General features: G+C 55.6%; 1 protein-coding gene across 1 annotated transcript; it reads right to left on the bottom strand.

Moving 5' to 3' along the window:
* Positions 1 to 295: 295 nt before the first annotated feature.
* On the bottom strand, positions 296 to 23,542 carry LOC128276290 (uncharacterized). Its single transcript, XM_053014761.1, has 14 exons — positions 22,820 to 23,542; positions 22,057 to 22,754; positions 21,388 to 21,650; positions 21,056 to 21,258; positions 19,312 to 19,671; positions 15,678 to 15,816; positions 13,407 to 15,613; positions 13,220 to 13,329; positions 12,754 to 13,144; positions 11,233 to 11,346; positions 4,857 to 11,120; positions 1,548 to 4,730; positions 761 to 1,480; positions 296 to 698 (listed from the first exon to the last, which is right to left on the bottom strand). The coding sequence occupies exons 1-14, from the start codon at positions 23,540 to 23,542 to the stop codon at positions 423 to 425; spliced, it is 15,651 nt and encodes a 5,216-aa protein (XP_052870721.1). The 3' UTR covers positions 296 to 422.
* Between the last annotated feature and the right edge of the window lie 12 nt (positions 23,543 to 23,554).

A 23,554-nucleotide genomic window follows, 5' to 3' on the forward strand; every position in this document is an offset into this window, starting at 1 on the left:
TATATATATATAGATGTATATATCTCTATAGATTTACAATGTGTGTGTGTATATACTTTAGATGTTTTCAATGCTTTCGCGGTCCGGTTCTTCCTATCAATACGGGGGAAAGGTTCCATTTGTATCCGTTAACATGCGTTTTGCTTTAACATAGTCAATTTAAAGTACATCTTCCAGGCTACAACACTTGATCAACACTATCACTTATTGTTCTACTCACTTATCGTACCGTCATTCGCATTCCCATCACTCGTTCACTAGCACAGCAGCAGCAGAGTGCGCATCGATCGCGTTTCCTCGTAATGTTTCCAATGTCTACTAGATGCTTACGGAGAGTGCGGTGGCAACCAATTACCCCGTTCAAAAAGGTACACCTCACGTATCATGTGCCTTTATCCGTTGACCTCCCTTCGGCGGGCGCTTTAGTTCATCCACTTTTTACAGTTCGGTGCCCCACACATGCACGAAATCTTGTGCGCATCGTCCTCGATGTCGAACTTGTAGTCGTACGACAGCTCCTCGCCGCGGTTGATGCGCCGCTTGGCGAAGATGATGATGCGCAGTTCGCGGTCCACCTCGACCGTCTCCGTCACGCAGTTCGGATTGCACGAGTGGTTGATGTAGCGCGCCAGGCCGCCACTCAGCGTCGCGTCGACCACGCGCTCCTCGTCCAGCCGGAACATGTAGATGCCACGGTTCTGCGGGGAAGAGAGCAAGAATTATGCATCGTTTGCCTTAAAAACCCGTACGAACCGCGTACCTTGGCTTCGTACTGCTTCTCGCGCAGCTCCGACACCTCGGTGCGAATCACCTCACCGATGTACTCGATCACCATCGTGTGCTTCTCGAGGTCGCGGGCCGCGTACAGCCCGAGACCCTGGATTTTGGACCGTGCCAGAAACACGTTGTTGCGCCACTCTTGCTTCATTTTCTTGTACTGCGAGCTCTTCGAGTGCACAAACTGTTTGCTGTACGGACAGGCCACCTCTCCGGCCGGCGAGCTGGTCGGCACAAACGTGGGCCGCTGGCTGGTCGATCCGGTGCGCTGGGTGTGCGGTTTCTTCCACGAGAGCGTGTGCTTGAGCTTCGGTTCGGTCCGTGCCGCACCGGACGGGTTGATGGCCAGCGGGAGCTCCAGCAGCGGGTTGCGCCCGTACTTGAACCGGTAGTCGGTGAGCGTTTCGATGCCCGGCAAACTCTCAAGGATCCGCACCACCGCCGGTTCCGTCAGCCCGAACAGATCCTCGCCGCTGACGTAGCGCGGGAAGAGCTGCACGATCTGACAGTTCTTACGCAGCAACGCCATCGGCTCGAGGATCCGCTGCCAGACGGCTTTCGGGGTGGCGTCGCGCAGCTCGATGTCCTCCTCGGTCGCTTCCTGCACCAGCACGCGGAACTCGGGCCGCCCGCTCACGTCCGCGATCGAGCAGATGTAGCGGCACCGTTTGTTCGGTTTCCGCATCGACCAGTAGAAGCGGATCTGAGGAAGAGGGGAGTTGACTAAAGCGAACGGAGGCGCGAAAAAGGGGCGCGGGGTCTATACTTACAATTTTGTACCCGATCGGGTAGATGTAGTTGGGTGTGTGGAAGCTCTGCAGCTGGTGCGGCAACAGTTGGCCCACGTTCAGAAAGATCAGGCTGCCAACGCGCAGCAGATTGTTCGACTCGGAGTGGTGCATCACGGACGCCACCTGGCGGCTCTCGTCCCGATCGACGTACACCCGCCGCTGCACGCTGAGCGTCGTCAGCTCCGAGTCCTTCTCCGTCCGCAGGGCGTGCGTCGCGCACATGGTGCTCTTGTTCTTGTAGAACACACACCCGTCTTTCATGGCGCAGCTCAGGTGGTACACGTTGGTGCAGCGCGTCTTGAAGCACTTGATCGTGGCGCCCAGGTTGTTGCAGAGCCCGCAGGCCGACGTGAGGCTCTGCTGGAGGGCACTCTCGAGGTTCATCAGCGCTCCGTTCACCGTTTCGTACACACCGTCCGACCAGAGGGCACAGTTCAGGTGCACCCACTTGTCGACGTCGAAGTTGAGCAACCGCGACGGCCCGTCCGCCACCCCGTCGCCGACCGTGTGGCAGAAGATGCAGCGCCGCGTATCGTCCGGCATCTTCGGTGACGGCGTCACCGTGATGTTCATGCGGAACAGCGTTTCCGTGATCTCCTTCTCGGACGGTTTCTTCAACCGCTGCACCGGGAAACAGTGCGGACCGAACGTTTTGTACCGCACGCCCTTCAGCTGCTTGGCCGGCGGTTGATCCTTGTCCGTACCGCTGTCATCGGAATGTTTCTTCTTGCGATCACCAGCAGTCGGTGCGATCTCGTCCGCGTTGCCGCCCGTGATCTCCATCGAATCTCCGTCATCGAGCACCTCGCGCTTAATCTCGACCGTCGTTGGCGTTACCACCACCGCACCACCGTTGCTATCGTCCACCGACCGATCGGCGGTCACCGTGGTCGTCGTCGTCTCGTCGGCCGCCCGTTCGTCATCGGGAATGTTCGTCCGGCACGACGTCGTAAACCCGAGGTAGCACCGGATGGTGCAAAAGTACAGCTCGTCCGACTCCAGTTCCTGGCCGGCGGTTAGTAGCGGAAATTTGGCAGCCTTCGCGACCATCATGTTACGCAGTATGACGACGCCGCAGTGCCGACAGAAGCGTGCCGTCCCGTTCAGGATCGTCTGAATGTCGATCGGGGCGCACTCTTTGCCCCCGCCCTCCGTCTGGTACAGGCCCAGTATCTGGCTGGTCGGGGTTGCGCTTCGTTCCACGATCTGGAACGCGGTCGGTGGGGCGATTTCCAGGATGTTGGCCAGATCGCGCAGCACACCGAGAATGTCTTCGGCCGCCGACGACGTGAGCGTCAGCGTAACGGTCACATTGTTCCCGTCCCGCAGCCGGTTCGGTGGCCCGAACCGTGACTTTATGCCCAGCGAGCCGCCACCGCCACCATCCTTGCCTTGCTGCCCACTGCCGCCTTCGTTTTCCTTGTTGCTGTCCGCAGCACCACCCGCCGATCGGAGCGCGTCGGAGCCGAGCGTTACGAGCGCGTTACCCTTGCGCGCCCGTATCGGCACGGGCGTCAGAATCGGCACGATCGGTGACATTCGGCCGTACACGCCGGCTTCCTGGTCCGGTTCCTCCATCGCCGGGTCTTCCTCTTTGATCAGCCGCAGCCCGGGAAACCCGATCGGCGATGCGTCCCACCGGATGCACTCCGGGCTGGACGTGCTGATGATCGTGTCGGGCGAGTCGAGATCGCGATCGTACCGCACGAAATCGTACCTTGTGTGGGCACCGCGATCTTCCGTTTCGAACTTGATCGGCGGAAACTCCTGATCGTAGAAGCCACGCTGTGTCGAAGTGGGGGCCGGCTTCGGTGGCGGCTCCTTCACACCGAACGGCCGGGTATTGTAGAAATCGGCCACCGACGGAAGCTGGGCGTTCCCGTAGCCCCCCGCAAGATCGCCGCTCGCTATCGAGTACCCTTTCAGGAGCGTAAACTTGGACAGATCGCTCGTACCGAACAGCGGGCACACACCGTAGTTCCGCGGGAGCTGCGGTTCCAGGATCTGCATCGGCGGTAGCTGCCGCAGCTGACCCATCAGGTTGTCGATGCACGTGTCGTAGTCCTCTTCAATCTTGACCGATTTGCGCGGTTTCTTCTTCGCCTGGCCACCGCTGCCACCGCCGTGCTGGTGGTGGTGGTGATGGTGATGGTGGTGGCTCTCCTTGTTCGACTGGATCTGCTGCTGGCGACGGTTTTTCTGATACTCGCGACGCTTCTTCTTCTTCAGCTCGATCGCCAGCTCGGCGGCCGTCTTGGTCGATACCTCCGCCACGGCGGGCTCCTCTTTGGGTTCCTCTTTGATCGTGATCGGTGCCACCGTTCCTGCTCCAGTTGTTGCCTCGAACGGGGAGGGCGATTTCATGGCCGGCGGTGTTTGTGATGGTGCCGGCGAAGCGGAGAACGATGCGGCGGCGGCGGTGACAGGAGGTGGTCCCATCGGCGTGACGGATGGCGGTGCGCTGGAGATCGTCGGTGGAGTCGCTACTTTCAAACCACCACCAGCACCGATCGGGGTCGGCTGATCGGCTGGCTTTTTCATCTCAGCCGACCCTGGCCGCGATGGTTGCGCGGGGGGTGGTGGTGTAGGCGTCGGCGTTGGCACACGCGATGATGCTTGCTGCTGCTCGATCGTGCTGCCCGGGCTCGGCGTTACACGGCGCTGCTCTTCGATCGTCGCTTTCATCGTCGTCGTCGGAGGTGTCGGAGTTTGTCGGTTGGAGAGCTGCTGCTCCCGTTTGATGATCGTCACGGTGGCTGTCTCGCCGGTGGCCGGTGCACCACTTTGCACCAGCTGCACCTGCACCGAGCTGTTGTTGCTCTGAATCATCGTCGGTTGACTTTGTTGCGGATGTGGCGCCGATTCGCGCGATGTTTTTGTGACGGTCGTGGTCACGGGCACCACTACAACGTTCGGCTGTGACGGTTGCAGTTGCGACACGGTGATGGTTCCCGATTCCAGCTTCACCGTGACCGGTGCCGGTGCCACCGGTGTCGGCGGCGAACTGGAAGTGGCCGCGGCTGCCGCCGCTTGGAGCATCTCCTCCTTTTTGATGGTCGCCGCGAGCATGTTGGCCGCCAAATTCGGTGTCGGATGGCCCGACAGGATGCCGGTGGTGGTGGCCGGTGGTTTCGACACGAACGAGGTTTCCCGCGAGATGAGCTTAGGCTTTGACGAGTCGTTGCCGCCAGGCGGGGCACTTTGGTTGGCGTTGGGTGCCTCAGAAGCGGAACTCACAACGGAGGAGGATGGCGGCGCTGATCCTGCCACCGATTGCTGCGATGACGCCGTAGTCGCTGTGACCATTGACGAAGAGGACGACGATGGGGTCGAGGTGGAGGACGGTGGAGCCGCTGACGAAGCGGTTGTGATGGCGGCGGCCGAAGCCGCCGCAGCAACAATCGACTGAGTGCTGATAATCTGGATGGCCGGAGGATTGGCCGACGGTGGAATGATGGGCCGTGCCAGCTGCGCTTCCAGTGAGCTGACCACACCCAAACTCGGTGCCCGCTGGTTCGTAATCAACCCGGGAACGGCGCGACCGATCGGGGACGGTGCCGGCGATGGTACGGAATTGGTGCCGGTATTCTGAAGCAGCTGCTTTAGTAGCACATTCTGCGAGTCTTCCGCCTTGGAGCCGGCGCCACCGCCGCCGCCACCGCCGGTGCCGAGTCCCGATGGCAGCATGGTCGAGAACTTACACCCGCTGCCGGGTGCAGGTTCCGATTTTCCTCCGAGCGCCGGCGATGAAGAGCTCACGTTCGTGTCGTCCGACGCACTGTCGATCGGTTCACCCTTGATCGTCGCCTCCAGGCTGAGCCGTTTGCTCAGGATCTGCGAGGAGGCACTCTCGCGACCGTGCACGTGATGGACGGGCGGCTCGTCGGTGGACTTGGAGCGCCGAAACGAGGACGCATTCGCCAGCTGGTTCTGGAGCAGTGTGCTGATCGCCGACACGCTCGTCCCGGCTTTCAGGAGCGGCTGCGAAAGGGTCGCACTCAGGATGCTCGTCGTGGGGGCAACCGAAGGCGACACGCTGTTGACCGTTGCCGCACTGGTCGTGGCTATAATCGTCGCCTGGCGGCCCGTGCTCATGATGATGGATTTACCCAGCACACTGCCGACGCCTGAGGTCGCGCCGCCGTCACCCGACGTCGCCACCACCGTGCCCAGATTGACGATCCTTGTTTGCCCGGTGGCCTGATTGGTGCAGATGATTTGCTGGGGCTGGGGCTGCTGCTGCTGAGATTGAGAGCCCGAAGCGCCGGAAGAAGGTGACGATTCGATGGTGATCGAGGTCGGTTTGCCAAGACCGGACTCCGGACCCAGGGTGCTGGGGTTGGTGGAAATTTTCACAAACCCACCACCGACCGGTTGGCTTTGGATGATGACACTACTGTTGCCCGACGCGAGCTGGGGCTGCTGCTGTTGCTGGGTTTGAATCTTGATCTGCTGCGTTCCAGCGGCCCCCGGTTGCGATTGGGGCGTCAACACGACCAGTTGCTTCTGGGACCCGTGGCCGGTGCCCTTGTTGGAAGCACGCACTTGCTTCACGACCAAAATGTTGCTGTTGCCACCGGTGATCGTTTGGCCACCGGGAATTCGGCTCAGCTGCAGTTTCGTTCCGCTCGGAATCGACGCGATCGTTGTGGTCGTCGTGAGCGCACCGCCCGCTTCGGAGAATGCTTTCGCCGGGCCGCCCCCGGAGCTATTGCTAGCGATGGCCGCAGCCGGGAGGATCGTTTTTCCCGACACCGTCTTCAGGATGCTGGCGATCGTTTCGGTTTTGCTCATGTTGTCACCCTTCGTCGGGAGTCCCATCGCGGTGTCGAACGTGATGGTCGATATGTTGCTGCCCGGAACGGTCGTGGCGCTCATCGAGCTCACCGGCACGACGGTGGACGATACGATCGTGGACGAAGTCGACGACGATACGGGGGCACTGCTGTTGATGGACGACATGATCGAGCGCACCTGCTGGGACACGTTCATCGCATTCTGCGTCAGCTCGTTCGGTTGCGACAGGGGCGACAGCTGGGGCACGATCCGTTGTACGGTGCTAGCCGAGCCGCTGGCACTGCCGCTACCGCCGCTACCCGTCGTCATCGTGGGGCTACGGGAATTTTCACGCGATTTCGCGATCACGTGCACGGGGATGATCCCCTGCTTCGACTTCAGACTGATCGTCGTCGTTGTGCCGTCCTGCAGAGAATCATTGGAAAGGCCACCATCGCTACTGTTGCTGCTGCTGCTGCTGCTGCTGTTGGTCACCACTACCACCGTTGGCTTCGAGGGCTCATCGACCGAGTCGGAACGAGTCGGATCGGCGCTCGGCAGCTGATCGACGGTGTCCTCCTCCTGGCTGATCGAGCTGTCGGGTGAAATGGAGTCATCTTCGTGGAAGATTTTCGTCGGCAGCGACACATCCTGCGATACGGTGAGCGACGAAAGCTTCGCATAGTTGAGACTCGGCGATCCGGCCGTGGCTTTCGATTTCGCAGCCTTCACCACGATGCTGCCGGTGCCTTCGGGGCCGGTGTGGTGTGGCGCTGCGACCGCGATCGTGGCACCATTTCCTGACACGCCGCCGCCGCCGCCGATTGTCAACTGGGTTCCTCCTCCTTGCTGTTGCTGAATTTTTATGTGCGATCCCGCAATTTGCTGTGCCATTTGCTTCTGCTGCTGCTGCTGCTGAATCGTAACGGCTCCGCCGCTGGGGCGCGCAAAGGTTTTCGTGATGAACGGGGCCGCCGACTGGTTGAGGTTCAGCGAGGACAACGTCACGATGCTGGTGGTGTTTATTTTCTGTCCCGCCACGGAAATTACCGTACCGCCGCCGCCACCGGCACCGCCGGCACCAGAGCTAGCTCCGCCGCCGGTAACGGCATTTTTGGCCATGCTACTGATCGACAGCCCGGACGAGGTGATGATCTTTTTCGAATGCGTCCCGGCGGCGGTTGCGATCGTGACCCCAGTTTTAATGTTCGCGTGATGATGCTGCTGTTCGGCGGTCGTTTTGGGCGATGTGGCGGCCGTGGTGAGCGGGAAGCTCTTCAGTATCGGCACCGAGATCGTGGTGTTGCCGATCGACAGCTTCGCGGTGGACGTTTCCGTCCCGTCCTTCACCAACCGCTGGTGGGCGGCGGCCACGATCGGACGGTTCTGCATCAGCGACTGCTGGATGGCGATCCGTGCCGTTGGGTAGGTGAGTGTTTTGGGACTTTGCTGCTGTTGTTGCTGCACCGTCACCAGGGTAATTTCTTTCGCCGTTGGCGATGCGGTGGCCACTGCCGTGGCCGTGGTTTTATCGGTCTCTTTCCGTAGGACGATCGTCGTGTCGCTGGAGGCTTTGGGCGTTGGACCTTGACCTTGACCGTCCAGCAGCACGACGCTCCCGGTGGAGCTGCTACTGCCGCCCCCTTCGGACGCTGGCCGGCTGTCGATCATGGCCTCAAAGTCCTCCGTCGTCGAGGCGATGCTACTGTCGTCGATGCTGTCCACAATCTCAATCTCCGACCCGACCAGCAGTGGTTTTTCCTTCAAGCTGCCCCCATCCGTCACATCCTTCAGCAGCTCCACGGTGACCGTGCGGTTGTCCTTCTTGGTCGCCGTCACCACGCCACCATCCTCGTTGTCCACGCACTCCACCACGTCCTCCGAGAACAGGTTGTACTCGCCCGATACGATCTGCGAATCGAGCGGACTGCCGACGATCTCGTACCCACCCGGAGTGCTGCTGAGCGACTCGATGATCGTCTCGTCGCCATCCGCACCGTGCTGGGCGACGGAATTGAGCGACACCTCAGCACTCACCAGCGCCTTATCGTTGTCGTCGTCGTAGTCGAGCAACCGCTGCTGCTTCTCGTCCGGACTGCTATCGATAACGACGATCTCCTCCACGCTGCTACTGACCGCCGTTGCGGGTTGCGCCACGTTGGCCTGCTTCAATAGTGCCGCCGCCGCCCCGCCGGCCGGTTTCTGGACAATCGTTATGCGGTTGCGGTTATGCTGGATGAAGGTGGTGGTCTTTCTGCCCTCCGGTGGGACGGCAGCAGCCCCCGCGGAGGTGCCTGCCGCACTTTGTGCCGCTTGCTGTTGCTTTTGCAGCTGAAGCTGCTTTTGCAACAGCTGCTGCTGTTGCTGCTGGAACTGCGCGGGGACCGGATTCGCGCGCTTGTTGCCCCGGGCGTTTCCCCACATCGGTGCACCGCCACGTAAACCAAGCTTCACGTACCGAACGGTCCCAGCGAACGGAATCGGATTCGAGGGATGGTTCATTCCGCCGCCGCCGCCACCACCCGGGCTGCTGATGATGTAGTTGTTGCTGCCATCCGGCAACGATTGCTGACGCATCATTTGCTGTTGTTGTTGCTGTTGTTGCGGTTGTGGCTGCTGCTGCTGTTGGCCGTAGTAAAGCATTGGGCTCTGAGGCATCGGCGATGAGGTCGGGGTGTTGCCTCCACCGTGGCTCAACAGTGGCGACGGAGGTTGCTGGTGGACCGGACTTTGCTTTGCAAAGTTCATTTGCTGTTGCATCTGATGCATTTGTTGCATCTGTTGCTGCTGTTGCATCATTTGCATTTGCTGCTGATTCGGTTGTTGCTGCATCATCTGTACACCGCTGCCGCCGGTGCTGTGTTGCGGTGACTGGTGTTGCTGCAGCATCTGTCCACCAGCTGCCGGGTGTTGCGGTGACTGGTGTTGCTGCAGCATCTGCCCTCCGCCGGTGGCCTGGTGCTGGGGCGATTGCATCATCTGCTGGCGTTGCTGTTGCTGCATTTGCTGCAAGCGTTGTTGCTGCTGCATGAACTGCATTCCCATGCCCTGCTGTTGCTGCTGTTGCTGCTGCTGATTGACCATCATCTGCTGCTGGCCAATGGCGTTGCCACCGCCACCCGGAGACATGATCGGCTGCGGGCTACCGAGCGGGGAATTGTAGCCCCCGTTGCCATTCCCGCCGCCCGGTTGCATTCGAATGTTGGAAGCCATCATTTGCTGGTGTTGCATCTGCTGTTGCTGCATTTGCTGTTGCTGTTGCTGTTGCTGCTGCTGCTGATGTTGCTGCAGTTGGATGCTGTTCGCAACCCGCATCCGCACGTTCGGATCGTTCGGAATGATCTGTGGCCGTACGAAGCGCGCTTGCTGCTGTTGTTGTTGCTGCTGCTGGGCGTTGAGCTGCACCATCGAACCTTGCATCATGAGGCCCTGCTGGGTGTACTGATGGCCCGGACTCGCGATCATGCGACCGCCTCCACTGACCAGCTGCTGGCCACCCATCCGGTGCTGGGGTGATGTCATGCGCGGTGCAGGCGACGTAAGCCGACCGGGCAGCGAAGGCGACGGGGACGGGCCGCCGCCGGGACCGGGGCTGAAAGGGTTGTCGTCGATCTGCGAGTGCGGTGTTCCGATGCGTGGCGACGGTTGCATCGTGCTGTACGGGGACATGGCACTGTTCGAGTTGGTGTGGTTGCCTCCCGGGCTCTGCATCACCGAGTTGACGCTGGCCGGTCCGGGACTGTGCGAAAGGAGCGGACTGGGCGAGTGCAGCGGGCTCTGATTGGGTTGCATGATGGCGTTGCCGAGCGGAGACTGTACCGGTGGCTGGTGGTGGTTGAAAGCACCGCCACCGGGCTGGGAGCTGCTGGGTGACGGGGCCATCAGGGGTGACTGTGGCGCGATCAGAGACTGCGAGAGCGGGGAACTGCCGATGGCGGGTCCACCGACGGATGGGCTGACACCGGCGGTGGCCGATTTCGCCGACTGTTGGTGCTTCGCGTTGTACTCCTGCAGGATGACCGTGTGTTGACGCTGCTGTCGGCGAGCATTTTCCAGCTGCTTCTGAATGACCGTATGGTCAGCCGTCGTCCTTTGCAGTTCCTTCGCATCGTCCTCGGTCAGCTCTTTGCTCTGCTTTCGCTGGTGGCGCTGTTTGGTGTTTAACTGCTTCTTCACCTTCCGCAGCTTGAGTATCTCCGTTTCGTAGTACTTTAGCTGATTGGACAGCACGGTGTTCTGCTGCTGCAGCCAGTTTTCGTAGTTTATCTGCACCAACCGATCCTGGTCGGTCACTATTTTTTCCGGTGGTTGCGTTGGCTGCGGCTGCAAATTGGCCTGGAACAGTGGAATGCTTTTGCTGGTCCCTGCATCACCAGCTGCGAGGGTCGACGTGTTTCCGGGGACCAATCCGATGGTGGGCAGACCGCCGGTAGCTTGCGGTACGGAAGGCATCCCACCCTGGGAGACCTGGGTGTTCTTCGGCATCTGACTCATCATCATCGCACTGCCGCCCGTTGCCGTGGTTACAAGAGTCTGCTGCTGCTGCTGCTGCTGTTGGTTACCCATCATTGCCATTCCACCGACGTTTGTAGTTTGCACGGGTGTTTGCGGTCGCCACTGGGAAGCGGTCACCATTCGTTGCTGTTGCATCATAAACTGGCCACCGTTCGGTGCCTGTATTTGCAGCTGGCTGGGGCCAAGGGTCTGCTGCTGTTGAGGTTGTTGCCCTTGGTTTATCATCATACCCGGTTGCTGGGGACCACGCACCATTCCTCCCTGTAGCTGCTGCTGCTGGTTGCTAACCAATCGTTCGTAGTCCTACAAAGAAAAGGGCATACTTGGATGAGATTGATCACCCAGTGGCAGACCGCCGAGCCTGATCCCGTACCTGATCGTTCAGTATTCCCTGGCTCGGTGGAGGAAGATCGTTGACCTGTTGCATTTGGTTCGCCTGTTCGCGCTTTTCTTGCTCGACCATATCCTCCAGCAGCAACCGTTGTTCCTAAGCAATGAAAATGTCGCACGGCGGTTAGTGATTATTGGTCGTGATGCACACAACACTCCACCAAACACACACTATATTCGTACGGACGGTTTACTGTGTTACGGTAGCTAGAAACGCTATCTTTTTGGTTGGTTTCGTAGCACCAACAGGTAGCACTAGCAACTAATTGCATCTACTTAGAGGTACCCGTTAGCGTGAATTTGAAGACTTTCAAGCTCTCTACTGCCACTACACGATGAACGACGCCACACTTTCGGGCGCAGTTTGCTGAGATCACTCCTTTTAAATACCACAGAACATGAACAACGCTTCCGAACAACCAAACCAAACCGCAGTGATCTAGGATAGTGTCAATCATAAGGATCCTTTATAAGGAAAGAATATTGCTGAAGAGGATAAGGCTTTACATAAAAAGCAGCAGCAAACCACTCGTTGGTAGCGGATATACAAAAAAAACGACGAATAAAAAGCAACCTCCGTGGGTGAAAGGTGGTGACGCAAGGAAAGACAACGAACAGAAGGTAGCACAGACTAATTGGCCCTTGTTTTGGGGTGCAAATATCTACGCGGTGTAAAGAAAAACAAGATAAATTGTCGCTCAGAGATAAATTGAGGCGTAAAGAGAGACTAGAGCGAACACGAGCGAGCACAGAGTTGGTGAGCCGCGATACTGTGAGGGTGATGATAAAACGGGGTCCGCCTTCCAACCAAACGGATGTGAAGAAAGGTAATCGCCAGTTGTAGCGCCAGGCGCGGTGCAAGGATAGAGCAGCAGAGACAGAGCGTAAGGTGGGGTGGGGTCCGTTGTCGGTGCGCTGGTGGATCTCTCACCTTAAGCAATAGCGATCGCCTCGAAGAAGGAGTAGCACCCGGTGGACAGTAGTTATTGTAATATTGCGCAAACGGTTGATGCTGGCGATCCGAGGAAGAAGAAAACATGAGAAGATCATCCAACAGCAATAAAATAGAGGAGTAATAGTAACAGGTGAGAGCAGGGAAACGACAAACAAGGAACGATAAAAGCGGAACGCGCGCATCAGGCCAGTTGCACAGAAACCAAACGTAAAGAGTGTCAATAACGGAAGGAGGGCACATGAAATGGAAACAAAAGCGTCAAACCTGCCACGAAACGAAACCATATTAGTTAGGGTGAAAACGGTAAATCCCTTCGGCAACATTCTAATCCTTGTATTCAATTCACCTTGGGTTGTATTTTTAGATAAACGAAAACCAAAAAGCCTTAGCCCTTTCCGTTGCAAGAGTGGGCAGAAGAAGACTAGATTGAACAAACCACACTTTCAACAAACGCTTCGGGGGCATGTTGGCTCTTCGCCCCAATCGAGTACTCATTGAATTGGCCTCTGAGTGGCTTTACATTGCGCTGATATTTCGTTCACAGCTTACCTGATTCGGGTTGTTCGTAAGGGGTCCACCACCAGCGTTCGTTTGATTGCCAGGATACGGTGGCGGAGGTTCCGGGTACGGTGGTGGCGGTGGTTGCCCTCCGACGGTCACCGGAACATTCGGCTGCTGTTGTTGCTGCTGCTGCTGCGGTTGTGGCAGTTGCGCTTGTTGATGCTGCAGAGCAAGCTGTGATTGGTTCGGAAGCTGTGGCTGCTGCTGCTGCGGTTGTTGCTGCTGCTGGTTGGGCAGATTGGTGACGGTTTGTATGATTCGATTGCCACCCATTTGCTGGATCGCACGCGCTTGCGGTTGACCCGGGATAACATTTTGAACCATGGGGCCACCCGTGCCCAACTGTTTCAGCTGTTGCATGCGCTGTTGATTGATGAATCTGTACAAAATAAAAGAATGCACAGTGAGTTTTTCTGTTGGGCACGCGTCAATCAAACGCTCGTTGCCAAATTACCCAGCCTTCATGTTGGTGGTAACCACACCGACAGCCGCGCCATCTTTGATCATCATCCTTGGCCCGACGCCCATTGGACCGGTGCCCATCAAAATACCTTGTTGCTGAACCTTACAGCGGGAAATTTTAAATAAATAACAAATTAAAACAACACCGAAGCAACTACCGAATATCTGATATCGAATACCTGTTGCTGCGGTTGCATTTGAGGGTGCATTTGCATCGCCGGTTGATTCATCATACCCGGACGAACGGACGTTTTCACCTGGAGCTGCTGTTGCTGTGCCGGTGCGTTGATTAGTTGCGGTTGTCCAAATTGTTGCTGAAGCTGTGATAGTTGTTGGGACTGTTGATGCGGTTGCTGCATTAGCTGGTTCGGTACGGGCGCAAAGTTTCCGGGTTGCATTGCAGCATTTTGCTCCACGGCTGCTCCCCCGTCACCACCGCCGGCATGACGGTCGCCACCGGGTTCGGGGTGATGTTTCAGTTTACTCTTGGCATCCGATTCCTTCGCTTCATCGTCCAGACTGTCCAGCGTATCGAGAAGGTTCGACTTTTCACCATCGGTCGAGTCAAGCTCGGGATCGGCGTACTCGAGGATGTTGAAGTGGTCTCCCATTTCGGCCGTCAACGAGTTCAACAGTTCGGCATCGTCGTCACCGAGTTCACCGAGCAGGTCACCGACACCCTCGACCTCTCCCATGCCCGTGTTATCCTCCTGTTCGAGCTTTTCGAGCTCCGCGCTAACGCTATCCGGAATTTCGGACGGACCTTCCGGATGCTGACCAGTGGCGGCCGACGACCCCGTTCCCTGTTGCTGCTGCTGTTGCTGGGAGTTTTGCGGACCACGGACAAGGTTTGCCGAAGGAACGTGAGCTTCACCTTCGCCAGCTAATCGTTGCGCCAACAACGCTATGTTCTGCTGATCGGTTTGCGAAGATGTCAGCAGCTGTTGCGGTTGCTGCTGCTGCTGCTGCGGGTTGATCATCTGCTGTTGACCATGCACCAGCTGGCCAGTGGCCGTCATGAACTGTGCCCCATCGGGAACGGTCGTTCCGGTGGAACCAGTGGCGCCGAGTTGCATTCGTTGGCGCAGGACCTGCGCCGATTGTTGCTGTGCCATCAAGCCTTGCTGGGTGATAACCATTTGGTTTGTGGTGCCGCCACCGGCCGCACGGACAATTTGCTGCCGCACCAGTATCTGCTGCTGGTTTCCTGTACCGACGAGGACGCCAGCGCCAGCGGGTCGATTCATCGAACCCGGCATCCGAGGGCGAGCCATCATGTTCGGTGGCAACGGTTGCCGGAACGTGCCCATATCGGTCGGACTCATTGGCATTGGGGTGGCCGGCGGTTGACCGCCCGAGGGGGGAGGCTGCATTAGCACAGTTTGCTGTGGTTGCATCTGAGATGATGGTTGTTGTTGTTGCATTTGAGTTTGCTGCTGTTGATGCAGCTGTTGCTGTTGCAGCAACTGTTGCTGTTGCATTTGTTGCTGTTGCTGTTGCTGCTGTGCATCATCGATAAATCCGCCGGGTGACTGAACCTGCTGTTGTGGCGATTGATGGGAGACGGTTTGCATCAACCCAACGCTTGTGCCACCGGAGACCGCATTGTTGTTGGGCGTTGGCAGTTGTTGCCTCTGCAGCAGATCGCGAAGCTGCCGATTGCCTTCCTGGGGCGACTGGGCAAAGCCATCGGACCGGGGCGACGTGAACGGGGAGTTGGGCATCGAACCGAAAAGATCGCCCGGTCGAGCGTAAACTAGCGGCCGCGAGGTGCTGCTGGACGCAAACTGTGGCCGCGGTGTACCCGGAGCTCCGGCATAGCCTGATTCCATCGGATTGACACGGATCCCGGTGGGAACGTTACTGTTCGTGGCGTTAAGCTGTGGCCCCGAATAGGCGGGACTTCGGTTCGCTGCCGCTACCGGACTTTGGTGGCCCATCGAGCGGGGTGTCTGTGGCGAGTGGTGCACGGCATAACCGTCCGACAAACCTTCCGACGGTGGCCGCACAAACGGATCCATGCCCGAGTGCTGGCTTGCGGGCGATTCGGGCAGTATGTCATGCGGCGATTGCGGTTGCTGCGATTGTGGAGAAAATGGGCTCATCGGCAATCGACCCGCACCGGGCGTTGGTTGCAGTTGGCGCTGTGGTTGCTGTGGCTGCATCTGGACTGGCAGGCCACGGGCTGACGGCATGCCGGGATGCTGGAAGTTGCCTGCGACCGGGCTGGATGGAGCATTCATTCCCATAGGGCCTACCACACCGGCAGGCAGGCGGTTTTTGTTGACCGGCGAAACAAAGGGTCCCCTCGAATTTGGTGAAGGACTCGCAAGAGGTCCAATACCGGGGCCACCATCTGTCGTCACTTGCAGTTGCATTGTTGGGTCTGCGCAGAGAGCAGTGACTATGTTTGAGTAAAATGAACGACTTCCTAAAACAAGACCAATTACCTTGCATCCTTTGCTCCGGGAGCAACAAATGTTGTTGCGATTGTTGCTCTCGGGCGCGCTGTTGCTGTAGTTGTTTCCACTGGCGTTCTTGTTCCGCCTCGCGCATACTTTTCTGCTGCGCATTTATCTTGTCCTGATCCTGGGGGATAAAATTTACACACAAACAGAGAAAGCAAGTTGTAAAGAAACGTCTACTTTTATGTGTCGCCTGGCAGGTGCCATATTTAATGCCATGTTCGAATAGAAGAAGCAAATAATAAACAACAACTATAGCTATTATAACCGTTAGAGAGAGAGAGAGAGATAGTGAGAGAGATAGTGGTAGACAAATAATAGCTAAACAATGCCATCGTATATAGAGTTTTGTTGCTATTGAATTTTGAATCAAAGTCTACCCATTAATGAAAGCGTTAACACTTTAAACATTCTCCAATGTATTAAAACGTAGAATAAAGGAAAACGACGGTCGACAGAAATTTCCAAACACCTATGCCTATAGAACTTTTGTGAGGAGCGCCCAGCTTTCTTTCCATTTTAAAGCCAAAAACATCACAACCCTTGCCCTCCGTTAGACCCATTGACGTGGCGCAGACGGTGCGAAGGTAGGTGATGTGCATTTTTCTATCAATTCTAAATTTACTTTACTTTCGATGAACAAACGATGGGCAGGAAATGTTATGCTGTTTTGCTACATATCATACATCTGCAGGGGGTTTTTTGTATACAAAATTTCGTCGACGATTGAGAACAAAAGACATAAACGGTCAGCGTAAATTCAGAACGATCAACAAATGATGATTAACACATAGAAATCAAATTTCACCAGAGAGCAGGCAGATAAAGGCGTAATCCGTATCAGTAACTATCGCTATCCTTCGGATTAATGAGAAGAGATAAAGGAGAACGAATCGTCAGGAGCAACATTAATTTACAAACCAAGCCACAAATGGGAAAACACCATGCTACAGAAAAGAAAGCTACGAAAATGAATGAACCAACCGCTAACAACGCTAACTAATATTTACTAATTAATGCACTATTCTGTTGGAGACTCGGGTTGCGAAGAAAGCTCTTCGGTGATTTCTCCCGCTTTTCTTGGTTCGGCGGCAACCAACGATCACTTCGTGAGAGAAAGGCTTTTTAAGAGACTCCCGGACCCGGGGGCCACTTCAAAAACCGGTACAGTCAAGTCATGCAAATGACAAAATCCATTTAAAAGATATGAAACGCAAAAAAATGAGTCGAAGCTGTTCAATTGCAAAAGGGGAGCCTTCTGAACTGAATGCGCGTTTAGAAGTATTTCGAAGAAACACTGTATCAACGCGCAGCCAATTCATAGCCTACTGAGTAGAACGGACTCTAAAACCGCAGCCAGTCAGCCGACATGACAGTCGCAATTGCTTCACCAAAAACGCAAAACAAACTTACGATTACCATTCTTTACTGTTGCTGCAAGAAAATCTAAAAAGAAGGCTACAGTCAAAACTCTGCTTTAAAGTAGAAGCCGGAAAAAACGGAGCAAACTTGGAAAACGGGTTACATATTACATTGAGAGCCGAGGTGTAACGAGTAACAACAAAAGAACAAAGTAAAAAACACATGAGCAACAAAGAAGAAGATCGACAAATCAATCATCTAAAATACAATCAATCAATCAAAAAATCAGAAAAACCAAAAAAGTAGGCAGATAAAAAAATGGTAAATTCATTTTTTTACGTTTTCTATCTTTTAAGATTCTCACCATTTCGGGTGCGGTACTAGTAGTAGTAGTAGTAGTAGTAGAAGTGGTGGTGGTGGTGGTGTTGGTAGTAGTAGTAGTAGGAGCAGATTGGGTACTAGCATTACTACTAGCTGTGGTAGTACTTGTGATGGTAGTAGTGGTGGTGTTGGTGGAAGAAGAAACAATAGTAGTCACAGTACTAGTAGCACCTAACAAACAGGGCGTAGTATTGGTGGTGTTGGTGATGGTGTTGGTGGCTATTATGGTGGTGGGATTAGTGGTAGTGGTGGTGGTGGTGGCGACGATGATGGTGGCAGTGACCCTATCGGATGATAATGAAGGCGCAGCCGCAGCATGATCGAACAGCAGATCACTATTGGTTAGACCGAGAAAGTTTGTACTGGCGGCGGCGGCGGCGGCACTATCCGTAACGGTTGCACCACTACTGGTCGCGGAGTAGCCATCCCTGGGACTGTTGGGTATTGCAGGAACATGGTTGAAACCATCGGTCGCCGCGGATGGTGCCGTGCCGGCTCCGTTGCCAGCCGGGGAACCAAAGTCGCACGGCGTTAGCACCCGTATCTGTTGTTGGTCGCTTACGTGCATCGTCATTGGCATCGTGCCGGGGGTTCTGGGCCGTTGTGGGCTTTGGTGTCCTTGCGCTAACAGCGCGCCACTAGTGGCCGTCGTCAGCAGTATCTTCTGCGACCCATCTGGACCCACGTTAATGATTTTGCTTACGTTCGGCACTGACCGCACCTGCTTGGCCGCCGCCGCTGCCGCCTGGGCCTGCTGGGCTTGCTGCTGCTGGGCGGCAATTTTGTTGATCGTTTGCAACGATGCGGCCAATATGGGGGACTGGATTGCCCCGCCGGCCCCGCCGACTCCGGCACCGCCACCGCCATTGCTAATGATGTTGAAGCCTTGCTGCAGAAACGTGGGCCGAATGTGAGCGTACCCCGGCCGCAGCACCGCACTGGAGTTGGTGTTAAAGTTTCCGTTTCGATTCACGGTTACGTTCGGTGCCGGGCCGCTCCGTAAGCCTCCGAACTGGTGGTGATGGTGGTGCACCGTAAAGTGGGGCGAAGCCATCCCGGTAGCGATCACATTGGGGACGAATATATTGGTCCGGCTGTTACCGATCGCTAGCGTTTTCATGACGTGTGTCGGTGTCGGCAACGATTGCTGGTTAACGACCACGTTGATGTTTCCGCCACTTGGTTCCGGGACCAGCCCCTGCACCGGAAACGCCTGTCTTTGGGTGGCCGTTTGGGGTAGCGGCGGCGGTTGCTGTTGGGGTTGCTGTTGCTGCTGGTGCTGCGGTGAGGCCCCAGCCGAAGTGGGAGGCCCCAGTGCGGTCAGACTGGAGAGATTGATGAACGTGTTGGCTATGTTGGCCGCGACTACAAGGTTCGCTTTCGTGCCTCCCGGACCGATGTTCGTCGAGCCGGTGGACGCCGCAGGAGATGCCAACGACGGTTCCACGCTCCCTTCGGATTGCTCCGTTACGTTGACGCTCGGTGGCCGTACGATCAAATTGGACGTGGCATTATCGCTCAGCGAGAGCAGCGGATTGAGGACACACGGGTTGCCAGCATCGCCGGTGGAAATGTGTCTGTTTGAGGTTTGATTGCCACCGCCGCTACCGGTAGTGATGAGGAGCGTGGTGTGGTTTTTGAGTGTCTCTTTATGATTGTTGTTGTGAGTGTTGGTGGTGGAGAGTGTTGCTGTCTGTGGTTTACTACCGTCACCAGTAACGGAATCTACTGATGCATTCGTGTTAGTATCGTTAGAAGAAGAAGGCGTAGTGTTACTATCGCGAATGGCACTAAAAACATGGTTAGTAGTATTGGAAGCGACTGCCCCGAGCTCGTCTAAGCTATTGTTGCCATCATCCATAGAATTTCCTAGCACCTCAAGTAGCTGCGGCTGAAGTGTAGCGTTGCTGCCGTGCAGCAACTGCTGATGTCCGTGTTGCTGTTGCTGGTGCAGTTGATGGTGCTGCTGCGTCTGGTGCTGCTGCTGCTGCTGCTGTTGCATCGGCTGTCCCTGGGTGCCGCCTTGAGGTTGCTGCTGCACGCCGAGATGATGCTGCACCAAACCTCCAGCCACCGTTTGATCGGAACCGATTAAGATGGAACCCGTTTCCGTGGTTAGCGATCCCGATATGTTCGATGATGAGGAGCAAGAAGGAGAAGATGCGGATGATGGACCAACAATGTTCATCGTACCCGAACTATTGCTATTGCCATCTTTGGGTGACAATTGTGGTACCTGCATTGATTCGGGATGGGGAAGTGTTGCAAATATATGAACCATAACCGTTTGTTTCTATTCACTTGAATGAGTTTTTGAGCAAAAAACCAACAAACATACAACAACGGGTAACGAACGCACGCACGAACGAACAAACGGACGTGCGGACGATCGCCCGAAACAAACAAACAACAAAAAGAACAGAACAGAACAGAATAGAACAGAACAGAACAGAAAGGACACAAAGGTGCATTCGAGTAGATAGAGAGTGAGTGAGGTTGCATCAATCGAGTAACGTAAAAGAAGGGGACCTTAAATCATACTTTAGGGCCAAAGTTATCAGGCGTTTGGTTTCGTTAACCAACTGTACAACTCTATACGGTAACAAAACGGTGAGAGTCGATCCTTTCGATCCTTTCTCCACGAAAGACGAATTTGATGGACCGATCTTTTCGATCACTAGAGCACACATAAGACGTTTGATGGTACGTTTGGTGACCTACGGTTGGTGACGGGTGACGGTAAATGCCGATGAATGATTCGGTGGCGATGAGTAAAAAAAGGAATGATACTAGAGAGAGAGAGAGGCACAGAGGGACGAATACCCGGAATACAGGAAGTAACTAAACAGTGTGTCACATTTAATGGGCCAGCTGTTCTACCCCCTAATGGATGATTGATGCGCGAAACTAAACAACCACAGGGGGACGGAGCGGTGTGTACGAAACGACGGTGAGTGTCAGTTCAATCGAATGTTAGTCACACAACACGAATGGAACTAGCTATTTATATACCGGTAATAATGGTTGTATGAATATGATTTTTAATAGAAGTGAAATGGTGAAAGGGAGATAGTTGGTCAAAACGCACAAAGGGCAGCATACATTGAAGACTTTCCGCAACTAGAATTCAAAATTGGAATCAAAGGAAGCTGTGAAGGCAAGTGTGAAACTCCCTAGATCCGCGCCGGGTTTTAATAAATGACTAAACGGGGACCAAAAGTCAATTAATCGCTTCCTAGGGCGAGAAAGTGCTCCAGTGTACGGTTGTTCCGTTTTCTTTTGTCGCCCCGCGAGAGAGTGAAACATGCAGACGGTTTCGGAAACTAAGCTCCTGGCCACCATTCACCATTTGGAGTGAAAGTCGCCTCAAAGTCGTGTTTTCGCTCAAGTAAACTCTCTGATCAACTGCGTTTTGCGAAATGCGAAATGTAATAAAGAATAGGACATTGTTGTTTGATTGATATCTGATTGTAGAAAGTAAGTGAACGAACCAAAGAAAATGTTCAAAAATGACACATCAGCTGTTGCGGGCAGTTTGTTCCAAAACGGAAAAATAATTTAAAACAAATCGAAGTAACCGTGTGCGGAACACCGAAGCGGGTCCCACGGCGGGTAAATACCTGCTGGGTTTTCTTCATCTTGCTGGCGGACCGATTGTCGCGGGCCTGCTGCAGGAACGGTTGCTTTTCCTCGTTCGACAGCAGACGCCAGCGCTTGCTGATTTGCTTCCACCGCTCGTTCCAGTTCGGATATTCCCCCTTCAGCTCGGGGTGCCGCATGTTGCAGTACAAAACCGACGAAATGGTTGCCATATCACCAAGCACTGCAAAACCACCGAAGAGCAGGAGAGACAAGAAAAGACCACAACATTATTGAACATTGTCCACGCACCCACCGAAGGGGGTATCGGTGCCGCCCTACGTTCTCGTCGCACGGGTTCGCTTGCACTCACTTTCATCCTTGCGCATTTTCTCGGACAACTTTTGTGCACTCTTCACGTTCGTTTCGTCCAGCGTAATCATCTCGCCACCGACCACTCCTCCGCCGGGGCGCTGGATCGTTCCGGTGCCCTGCGTGGTATCGGGCGGTCCGCCAACCAGCTGCACGTTGGCGTTCTGCCACTGGCCCACCGGCGGCTGAACTTGTTGTGGCTGTGATGTGGCACCCACCGGTGACTGGCACTGGCCGAGATCCGTGTATCCGCTCATCAGAGGGCTGGGGCGGGGTAAAGGAAACCGTAAGCAATGATGATCAAACAACACAGGACAAGCGCAGTAGGCTAAAGTACGGTCAAACAGTATACGTGTTTCGTGAGAGGTTAGGAATGGAGGTGAAAATGGTAGCTTGTTTGTGGGATTGGCCGGATTTCTGGTGCCGGAAAAACAAAACGTGCGCGTGAAAATGTGACATGCACCAAACGGGGTAGAGCGGAGGGGCCAAATGAGTGACATTGTTTCAAAAAACAAACCCTCCTTTCGGGAGAGTAGAGTTACGATGCGATTGGCGAATGGCGGTGTTGGCATGGGAACACTACTATGGGTGTGTTGCACACTAGAGTAGCCATTGAACGCACACACGGTCAAGCGATCATTCTCGCAGCATCGCCACCCTCCATTCCTACCTGCTGTGCGAATGCATGTCATTGGAATAGTACCCTCGGTTCATGTGCTGCTGCTGCTGCTGTTGGTTCAGATCGACCACCGAACCAATAGCGAGCGGCAATTGCTGTTGCTGCTGCTGCTGTTGCTGTGATGGCATCAGTGGAAAAGCACCGGCCATCGTTTGCTGGGGCGATGATACGCCAGCGATCAAACCAGTCTGGCCGGCCATAACGGTGGTTTGCATAAGGCCACCGATCGTCCCGGTTTGCCCCGGTCCTTGCTGGTGCTGCTGTTGTTGTGGTTGTTGCATCATTTGTCCGACCATTGGTTGTGGAATGTGTGGCGCCATGCTGTTGACCACCATCGGTGCCATCGGATTCGGTTGCATTCCCAATCCGCCGGGTGCCTGCTGCAATGGGCCTTGATTCGGCACCGTTTGCAGGGTTTGAGGCATCATCGTGGTTTGTGCACGTTGCTCGGGCATCGGTTGCGGTTGCTGCTGGACCCGGACCTGTTGCTGGAGCTGCGATGGGTGTATTTGTGGCTGCTGGAGCTGTGGTTGCTGTTGCTGTTGTTGTTGTACCACCATGTGCTGAGCACTGGCCGTGATGTACCGTGTGTTGACGGCTTTCTTGCTCACGTCCACCGTGTGCGATGGTGTCGATGTGTTGGATGTGTACGGTGTCATGGAACCGGCCATCATCGATTCTTGAGATTCCTAAAAATAGAACGCGAAGTGGTCAGCCACGGCACGATTCCGCTCCATTCCACGCCCCGGATTACCTGTGATTCGTCGGTGGTGAGTACCGTTTTGAAAATTTCCTCCACCGCGTTGCTGTCCATCTGACCCAGGTTGGTGAGATCGAAGTGTGGGCTAAGAATGTCCACCAGCTCGTCCTTGGACGACTTCCCGAGCGTATCGCTCAACTCCGCGTCGCCCGTCAGCTCGTCGAATGCGACCCCGGACGTTTTGGTAAGCTCATCGTCAGCGTTCATGATTTGACTAACAAAGTCTTCCTCCATCAGATCGTTCGGTAAACCGAGCGCATCCTTCAGCGCCTCCGTGTCGCTGTTATCGTCCTCCTCCATCTTGGTCACACCGGCTTGGCCCCCGTCGCTGGCGGCTGGTGCCGTGGTTGACCCGTTTCGTATACCCATTATTGCAGGTGAAGGCGTGTTGGAAGACATGGCAGAATTACCGGCGGATGACGGACCTTCTTCCGCGGGAACGCCGACGGCGGCTGTGGCGGGTGCTTTGGGGCCAACCTTCGGTGGCAGCACCGCAGCGGCCGCCACTTTAGCAACCTGCGTGGCTTCTGCAGCACTCGGTTGCGCTGGTTGTTGACCGTTGACCGTTGCTTGCTCTTTGGGTTGTTCGCTCTCCTCTTCCTTCTCTTTGACGGCTTCGAACAGTTTCAGCTCCTCGGCCGTCAGCTTCACCGTCTTGTCGTCCGACAGCTCGCTCTTCAGCTCGTCGTCGCTGACGGGTGTCTCGAACTGGGGCATTACGTTCGCACA

Source organism: Anopheles cruzii, chromosome 2 (genome assembly GCF_943734635.1).
Source record: "Anopheles cruzii chromosome 2, idAnoCruzAS_RS32_06, whole genome shotgun sequence".
In the NCBI taxonomy this organism is placed as follows: domain Eukaryota; kingdom Metazoa; phylum Arthropoda; class Insecta; order Diptera; family Culicidae; genus Anopheles; species Anopheles cruzii.

Excerpts from the sequence above, each read along its gene's own strand:
- LOC128276290 (XM_053014761.1), bottom strand. The coding sequence starts at position 23,542 with ATGCCCCAGTTCGAGACACCCGTCAGCGACGACGAGCTGAAGAGCGAG. Across the intron at positions 21,651-22,056 it reads GACATGCATTCGCACAGCAG|CCCTCTGATGAGCGGATACA; the intron begins GTAGGAATGGAG and ends ACCCCGCCCCAG. Across the intron at positions 4,731-4,856 it reads CAATGGTCACAGCGACTACG|CTCATCTCGCGGGAAACCTC; the intron begins GCGTCATCGCAG and ends TCAAAGCCTAAG.